This window comes from Histomonas meleagridis (genome assembly GCF_020186115.1).
Source record: "Histomonas meleagridis strain 2922-C6/04-10x chromosome Unknown contig_95, whole genome shotgun sequence".
NCBI lineage: Eukaryota > Parabasalia > Tritrichomonadida > Dientamoebidae > Histomonas > Histomonas meleagridis.
In genome coordinates this window covers 339,408-349,244 of record NW_027150927.1, presented here as the reverse complement: position 1 = coordinate 349,244, position 9,837 = coordinate 339,408, and the positions used below count along the sequence as shown (strand labels likewise).

The 9,837-nt window shown below is 28.2% G+C and overlaps 2 protein-coding genes across 2 annotated transcripts; one reads left to right on the top strand and one right to left on the bottom strand.

Annotated features, from left to right (window-relative positions):
- Positions 1 to 1,201: 1,201 nt before the first annotated feature.
- GO595_009794 (uncharacterized protein) lies at positions 1,202 to 2,032 on the top strand (the record flags this gene model as incomplete). The annotated part of the gene is made up of 1 exon (XM_067923519.1): positions 1,202 to 2,032. One exon carries the CDS (start codon positions 1,202 to 1,204, stop codon positions 2,030 to 2,032), a length of 831 nt encoding a protein of 276 aa, XP_067770104.1.
- Positions 2,033 to 6,471: 4,439 nt separating this feature from the next.
- GO595_009793 (uncharacterized protein) lies at positions 6,472 to 8,040 on the bottom strand (the record flags this gene model as incomplete). Its single annotated transcript, XM_067923518.1, has 1 exon — positions 6,472 to 8,040. One exon carries the CDS (start codon positions 8,038 to 8,040, stop codon positions 6,472 to 6,474), a length of 1,569 nt encoding a protein of 522 aa, XP_067770103.1.
- Positions 8,041 to 9,837: the final 1,797 nt, after the last annotated feature.

Sequence of the window (9,837 nt, the reverse complement as noted above, 5' to 3'; positions counted from 1 at the left end):
AGACGTCGCTTTTGTTTATTCATTAACAGTTGCAGTATTTTTAATTCCTTTCATAATTACTTACATATATGTTTGTGTTAAAAAACTTAGGGTACTTAAAACCCAATCCAAATGTTATTTTATTTTCCAAACCTTTGTTTCTATTATTGGACCAGTTTCACTTGCTGTTGTGATTAGTTCAATATATTGCCTCGTAAAACATTTCCATACAACTAAAGGCACATACGAATTATTGATATATATGTTTGGAGTAGCTTATGTTTTATGTTTAATATTTAATCTTGTTACAACACTTTCAGTCGATCTTTCCGGGTGGCTTCCATACTATCATTTTATCGGTGCTAAGTTTTATTCACTGTCCGAACTCACGGAAAAAATTGCTGAAGTTCGAACATCTCCACCAATATTTCAAATCAATCAAAGAATTTACAATGGACCAACAAGCCTTTATAAGTACATCGAATATAAGTCCTGGGAAGAAACAGAAAAGACTGTTGTCATCCCAAGGAATTCTCCATTATGTGTAAGTTTTGAGATTTTACCAATTTGGAGCGAAGACATGAAAAATGAATATTACTCAATAAAAGCCAAAAATTCCGGAATATCAAGTCAAAGATATGTTAACGTTGACGCACAACCTTTAATTGTCGGAAATCAAATTCCATCAATTGTAAGAATTATGACAAAACCTTTCATGAAAGTCATCTTTTGGATCTTCACGATCCTCCCGTTCACAAACTTACTTGATATCATATTTTTCTCAACTTGTAGAGAAATTAAAGTAAAATGTTCAAAAAAGGCAGACTTCGAAAATATATACAGAGCAAAAGCTGGCGAAAAAGATATAGAGGCAGAAACAAGTGTATTCAAAGAAAGTAAAAATAATAAAAACGATTTGCTTTAAATTTTCAAACTTTTTGTTTGGGTGCCCCGTTATGTAAATCATTGATTTATGTGTTAAATGGCCGGCCAGATATCATTCGTGATGAATATGATTAAAACTAATAATATCTATGTTATTTCTTTGTTTTTTTAAAAAATATTTCTTTATAACTGTTCTTATTTAGTATGATTTTGTATGTATTGTCTGATAATTTGTGAAATATTATTAAATTTATTGACTTTTTTCTTCTCTGCTTTTATTGGCATTGAAATTTAGTATTCTATGATTTACATACTAACGGTTATAATCTTTATAATTATGAGTAGATCATTCGGAAAAGGACATTCTGATTTATCATCAAAAACAGGATCAATGGGAAAAGGTGGATCCGTTCGTGGTAGAGTAAATCCACTGCCAGAAAGGGCTGGACTTTCCAAATTCAGAGTTATCCAAAGAGATCTTATATACGTAATTGGTATTCCAGTTTCAATTGCGCAAGAAGAAACGCTTAATAGATATGAGTATTTTGGTCAATATGGTCCGATCAAAAAAATTGTTGTGAATCAAACACTTCATAATAATAGCTATCAAAAACCAACAGTTTCAGCTTATATTACGTTTGTCAATGTAGAGGATGCATGGGAATGTTTGTATGCACTGGAATCCTTTGTTATTGACGGACATCAAATTAAAGCTTCATTTGGTACATCAAAGTATTGTTCATCTTTCCTGTGCGGTCAAAAGTGTACCAAAGCAGATTGTATGTACCTTCATTATATTGGCGCCCCTGAAGATTCATTCTCAACAGAAGAAATTCAGAAGAATTCACAACGTTTCTTGGAAATGACACGCCCTTCACGACCAGACGATTACGAAGACTATGCGTTCTTCGACAGCAAGCCAACAATGTTTCCACCCCGAAGAAATTTGGATGAAAAACTTGAAGATTACGAAGATGAAATCGAAGAAGAAGAGGAAGAAATTGAAGAACAGCCAAACACAGATAATAACTTTCTTAACAAGCTTGATTATAAAGGAGGATTAGTCACGATGCCATTGAAAGTAGATTATACAGTAAATTATTCTCTCTTTGACCAGCTTGGCCTGGCGAGACCATCAATACGCTCTGTACTCGATGGACTAAAATAAATCTTTAGATATGTTAACAAATTTGATTTTTGATAATTACAGTGTTTTTAAAGAACATGGAATGTCGGATTTGGTGTTATACTAAATACGAATAACATTTTAAAAATCAATTTTTTAATTTTTTTAATATTGTCAAAAAAAATTTGGATATTTTCAAAAAATAAAAAACGACACGAACCAGATTCGAACTGATGCGGGACAAGCCCATGGGGACTCTAATCCCACGCCTTAACCACTCGGCCATCGTGTCATCGTTTTTTCTAATTATTTAATATATATTTGTTATATATTAATATAATGTGTAAAAATTATTGACGATTAAATAACTCAAACAAATTTAAAAACATTTTTTAATAACAAAAACAAATAACTACAAACAAATTTAATTACATTTGTAATATAACTAAAACAAATACATAATAACTACAAACAAATTTATTGATAAAAATGGTTAATTTCCATTCGGATTTGTTTCATTTTCAGTTTCATAAATTCCAAAATTTGTTTCTTCTCGGCATTCTTAGGCATCATCAAAGTCAACACGCATAACACATATCATTGTCATTGGCAACTTCGTCTCCACTTCCTAAACATTCCCTTTACTTTATACGACAACACATACAACACAATAATAATTTCATCGTTATTCGGTATATAAAATGACTTAACTTCAATCGGTGTCGTTATTACATTAATTAACTGCTGCGCGATCGATGACATAATTGACTTCGTCCAATGCTGTTAATGATAGTGTTCGCTTTCGAGAGAAAGAACCGAAGTTTCCGGCGATTAAAAGCTGCTTCTCGAGTTGTAATTCAATTGTTGACAGAAATGGATGGCGTTGAAGATCGAGGACGAGTTTTCGTAATCCTCATGAGGCGATGCTAAGACCGGGTCGACTTGATAAGAAGATACAAATCCAAATGCAGATATGGAAGCTCGAAAAGATATCTTGGATAAAATCATTAGGAAAATTCCTTTGTGCGAGAAGAAATCGTTAATAACTTATGAGACTGGTCACTTTTTTACAAAAAAGTGATAAATACTTTTTACACTTTTTGTAATTTATACAAATATTCTGGGCACTCAGAAAATTTGAGAATATCTCCATTCAAATCGATCTGACAACGGTTTGGTGGTTTTAAAAAATGCATTTTTAATCATCAAATGTAATCAAAAAGAAATTTATTTTGTTCAACTTTCTGATATATCAGCAGCATTAATCCATTGTGGAAGAGTTATATATAATATGTTGATCAAAAACATAAAAATTCAACTATCGAAAAAATTATATTTGTTCAATCTTTACAGGAAATTTAAGCTATTATGTCTTGTTTTTAGTAACAATACGAAGCTCACCTCAACCAGTTTTGTTCGATAATGCGTAAGTGAAAGCTCAAAGATCATTAATAAAAAATATTCAACTTCTCAATTTTGAAAAGTGACAGTATCTCATAGTTATCGACTTTTTGAATCCCAAGATTTTCAATACTCTCAATTTCGGGTTTTGGGACACCCTTAGGCGTTTACATTGATATGACTGAGCCTTGTTCATCCTGCTTGAAATTCCTAATTGAGCTTGAGAAAAATATATTCAGTTTAACAGAAGAAAACTTCAAGGCGTCCTCTAAAAAAGTATTGGAATTATTCGATTCAAACTATCCTTGTACATTTAATACTATTATAAGTAACATCGTTTTTAATGCATTTTCATCACAAAAACAAGCATTTGATATTTCCATAAATTTTTTAAAAACACTTCAAACGAAAGAAGAAGAAATTAATCAAAATATAGTTAAATTAATGTCAATTTTTATCAAACGTATATCCAAAATTAACACACAAGAATCATATTATTTAATCGAGAAATTAATTGAACAAAATTTGGTTGATAAAAGTATTACCAAAAATATTCATTCAAAATATTTTGCTCATTATAAAACAGAAGAAGAAAACCAAAACAAAAATCATTCAGAATTTGAGTATGATAGAAATGATCAAATAGAAAAATACTTTTTGGATAATTACAAAAAACTTTCAAAGAACAATTGGGAACTTCATAAGAAGTATGTTAAAGAAGGAGTTAATCCGAACGAAATAGCAAAAGTAATTCGATATGATGACATAGAAAACCTTCAAGAAATATCATCGCAAACAAATTTTGATTTTAACCAAACAATCGAACCATCACTTTATGAAAGGTGTTCATTTATTAATCAAGAAAATGTTACATTAATTGATTATGCCGCATTCTTTGGATCAGTTAAATGTTTTAAATATTTACTTGTGAATAATGCAAAAGTAGAAAACACAGGTAAATATGCAGTTGCAGGTAGAAATGAAGAAATCATTCATTTATGTGAACAATATCATTCATCATTTGAAGGTGCATATGAAACAGCAATTGAATTTCATCAAAATGATATTTTTTATTATATTTATGAAAATAAATTAGAAAAAATACAATCAATGCCGAAAATGGATGAAGATAAAACAAATGATTTGTTAAGTCTTTGTATTAAAAAAGATAATTATGAAATTTTAACATTTTTGGAAGAAAAAGGAATGAATTTTAATGTTGATAATATAAATGAAACAGCAATGAATGGAAATTTATATCTCGTTAAATATTTCCTTCAAAATAATCAAATACCAAAAAACATTTTGCATTTTGCTTCAGAATCAGGAAATGTTGAACTTGTGAAATATGTTGTGGAACAAAAAGGAATAGATGTTAATACAAAAACTATTCATTTGAATAATTTATAATATGTTTTAATAATTTGAAACAGCACTTCATATAGCAGTTAGAAATAATAATATAGAAATAGTAAAATTACTTTTAGATAAAGGAATTGATGTTAATGCAAAAACTATTTATTTGAATAATTTAGAATATGTTTTAATAATTTGAAATATGTTATAATAATTTGAAACAGCACTTCATATAGCAGTTAGAAATAATAATATCGAAATAGTAAAATTACTTTTAGATAAAGGAATTGATGTAAATGCAGAAAATATTTGTTTGAATAATTTTTTATATGTTTTAATAATTTGGAATATATTTTAATAATTTAAAATATGTTTTAATAATTTAATATATATTTTGATAATTTAGAATATGTTTTAATAATTTGAAACAGCACTTCATATAGCAGTTAGAAATAATAATATCGAAATCGTAAAATTACTTTTAGATAAAGAAGGAATTGATGTTAATGCAGAAACTATTTATTTGAATAATTTAGAATATGTTTTAATAATTTGAAATATGTTTTAATAATTTGGAACATGTTTTAATAATTTGAAACAGCACTTCATATAGCAGTTAAAAATAATAATATCGAAATCGTAAAATTACTTTTAGATAAAGAAGGAATTGATGTTAATGCAAAAAATATTCATTTGAATAATTTTGGATATGTTTTAATAATTTGGAACATGTTTTAATAATTTGAAACAGCACTTCATATAGCAGTTAGAAATAATAATATAGAAATAGTAAAATTACTTTTATATAAAGAAGGAATTGATGTTAATGCAAAAAATATTCATTTGAATAATTTTGGATATGTTTTAATAATTTGGAATATGTTTTAATAATTTTATATATGTTTTAATAATTTGAAACAGCACTTCATATAGCAGTTAAAAATAATAATATCGAAATCGTAAAATTACTTTTAGATAAAGAAGGAATTGATGTTAATGCAAAAAATATTCATTTGAATAATTTGGAATATGTTTTAATAATTTTATATATGTTTTAATAATTTTATATATGTTTTAATAATTTTATATATGTTTTAATAATTTAATATATATTTTGATAATTTAGAATATGTTATAATAATTTGAAACAGCACTTCATATAGCAGTTAAAAATAATAATATCGAAATCGTAAAATTACTTTTAGATAAAGAAGGAATTGATGTTAATGCAAAATATATTCATTTGAATAATTTGGAATATGTTTTAATATTTTAGAATATACATTAATAATATTTGACTGCAATTCAAATTGCACGACAAGAAGGTTACACAGAAATAGTAAATTTACTTCGTGAAAAATTATAATTCAGAGTCTTCTTCTATATACATCAAATCTTCATTTTCAATAAGAAATGGAAATGAAGCATGTTTTAATAATAATTAAAATCAACTCGAATAGCAAATGTTTACAGAAAACAATCGAAAGAAAAGCACCTAAAACAATAAGTATCTGTTAATGCTGAAAGAAGAAAATGTTTATAATGAAAATCTCCATGGTCCGTATTCAGATTGTACGACTAAATGAAGTATATTCATCACTTTTTTTTAAAAAATCGCTCATAAAGTGAATTAAAATTATTTTATATTTCGAAAAAATTAATTTTTGTAAAAATAGCAACAAAATAATGCTAGAAGACATGCATTTATTTTGAGCAATGAATCATTATGAAATTGAACATGACACATTCGGTTCAGGAGGAATCACATTTGGGTTTATTTTTTCTCCCTTTTTTTCTTCCTCTTGTTGTCTTGTTCTTTCTTCATTTTCTTGTTGTCTTGTTCTTTCTTCATTTTCTTGTTGTCTTGTTCTTTCTTCCTCTTGTTGTCTTGTTCTTTCTTCCTCTTGTTGTCTTGTTCTTTCTTCCTCTTGTTGTCTTGTTCTTTCTTCATTTTCTTGTTGTCTTGTTCTTTCTTCATTTTCTTGTTGTCTTCTTCTTTCTTCATTTTCTTGTTGTCTTGTTCTTTCTTCCTCTTGTTGTCTTGTTCTTTCTTCCTCTTGTTGTCTTGTTCTTTCTTCATTTTCTTGTTGTCTTGTTCTTTCTTCATTTTCTTGTTGTCTTGTTCTTTCTTCATTTTCTTGTTGTCTTCTTCTTTCTTCATTTTCTTGTTGTCTTGTTCTTTCTTCCTCTTGTTGTCTTGTTCTTTCTTCCTCTTGTTGTCTTGTTCTTTCTTCTTTTTCTTGTTGTCTTGTTCTTTCTTCATTTTCTTGTTGTCTTGTTCTTTCTTCATTTTCTTGTTGTCTTGTTCTTTCTTCATTTTCTTGTTGTCTTGTTCTTTCTTCCTCTTGTTGTCTTGTTCTTTCTTCCTCTTGTTGTCTTGTTCTTTCTTCATTTTCTTGTTGTCTTCTTCTTTCTTCCTCCTCATTGATAGCATCTTCATCATCTGATCCGTATTCTTCTTCTTTTTCTTCTTCCAAACGTTTTATTTCATTTTCTAAATGTTTCTTTTTATTTACATATTCGTATGGTTCCTTATTTTGATTGTTTTTAATCCAATCTTTCATTTCACTAATTTTCATTTTAATTTTATCTTTTTTATTATTTGATAAATTCTTATTCCTTAATTCAATTAAACATTCATTACAAAACCCATTAAATTCATCCATTGCTTTGAGTCTTTGTTTATCCATTTCCTTTTTTTGTTGATATTCTATTTCAATTTTTCGTAACCTTTCTCTTTCATTTTCGGACAATCTTCCAGAGTTATTGTTAATTTTAATACTTCTCATACAACCTGATCTTATGTCTAACGCAGATACATATAATATTCCGTTTTCATTGATCGAAAACTTTACGTCAATGAATCTCTTTTCGTCTTTTTTCGCGAGTGCTACTGGTAAAATAATATCTCCGAGGTAATGATTCTCATTTAAATTCTCACTTTCACCTTCATAAACTTCGATTCTAACTTCTTGGTCATAATCATTTTGCGGCTCATACTGCTTCTTATTTTCTGTTGGGATTTTTGTATTTTTTTTAAGAATTTCACTAAATTTACCATTCACATTTACTACAAGTGTAAGAGGTATAACATCATCAACAGAAATATCTTTTAAACTTTGTTCCCCTTTAATAATAGCAGCTTGGATCGCTGCGCCAGTTGCTACTGCTGTTCTTGGGTCAATGTTTTTCCGGATTTTTCCAGGAAACATTTCTTCAAGTTTTTCTTGAATATATTTAATCGATGAAGAACCACCAATAAGTACAACATCAGTAACTTGCGATTTTGGCATTTGAGCATCAATTAAAACTTTATTAACTCTATCAAATGTCGAATCAAAAAGATCTCGACATATCTCCACAAATTTTGTTCGCTTGATTTCTTTAAGAATTCCATGCCCTGGAAATAATCCGGAGGTATTTAATGTAGCTGTAATTTTAGATGATAATGTTGTTTTTACTACCTCACATTTGTTTTTTAATGTACTTAATGTGCGAGGTGAATTTCGTGGATCAATTCCATAGAATTTTATGATTTTCTTCGAAAAATAATCAACAAGTCGATTATCAAAATCTTGTCCACCTAAATGAGTATTACAGGCTGTGACAAGAACTTTGAATTTCCCACCTTCTACTTCAAGTAATGAAACATCGAATGTACCACCTCCAAGATCATATATTAAGATATAACGTCTTTCACTAAATCTCTTCTTATAACCATATGCATAGCTGCGGCTGTTGGTTCATTAATAATACGTAAAACATTTAGACCTGCAATAGTTGCAGCATCTTTGGTGGCTTGTCGTTAGCCATCATTAAAATATGCTGGAACTGTAACAACAGCATCTTTTATCTTGAACTCAATCTGACCTTCCGAAATTTCCTGAATACGTCTAAAATCTTGGATGAGATTTGTTCAGGATATAATTGTTTGATTTCATCATTAACTTGAACTTGAATCAATGGTAAACCTGTTTTATCTTTGACTACTTTGAAAGGCCACTTTGGAATATCTTTTTTTATCTCTTCAAAACTACGGCCTAGCATACGTTTGGAATCATAAATAGTATTGGCTGCATCTTCAGAAATCCCATTGGCTGCCTCTTCGCCAACAATTATATTATCACCATCAAATCTAACGATGGATGGTATTTACTCTTTGCCAATAAAGTTCAAAAGATAATCAATTTCTCCTTGGATATAAACAGCACCACATGTAAATGTTGTGCCAAGATCTATTCCAAGAGCAAGTTTCGAAAAATCGATTTGTTTTCGTTTCCTCGTTTTGGGTGGTAAAAAATGCCACCTTTCTCTCCCCAGCACAAATTATTTTGACTTGCTTTGTTAAAAATTACAGCTGTAATAAACCTCAGAATACGAAAAATTACTTTAAACATTTATAAATGTGTTTCCAATTTTTAAGCAATATACAAAAAACAATTAGGGAGTTAAAAGAAGAAAATATTGATGAATCGATTGAAATAGTCAAAGCATTATATGATTCAAATTTCCCAAATTCTTTTTATATAATTTTAGCTCAAACAATTTTTTCAGTGATAATATCACATATAAATAACATTGATTTATATTTTCAATTTCTGAATGAAATCCAAAATATAAATGATCATTTTAATGATATTTTTATTCAATATCTTCTTCATTTAGATTCTCAAGAATCTAAATATTTAATTGAAATGATGATTAATTTAAATCTTGCTGACATTGATCTTGTTCAAACTAAAAAGTCCCTTTATTTCGCACATTATAAAACGAATGTTGATATTGATAGGCTAATGCATAACCAGAATATTCCATTTGTTGAAACATTTAAAGACAATATTAAAAAACTTTCAAAAAATGATTGGGAACTTCACAAACGATTAATTAAAGAAGGAATTAACTCAGATGAAATATCAAAAATAATTCGAAATGATGAAATAGGAAATCTTTTAGAAATATCATCGCAAACAAATTTTAATTTTAATCAGACAATCGAACCATCACTTTATGAAAGATGTTCATTTGTTAATCAATATAATGTTAGATTAATTGATTATGCAGCATTCTTTGGATCAATTAAGTGTTTTAAA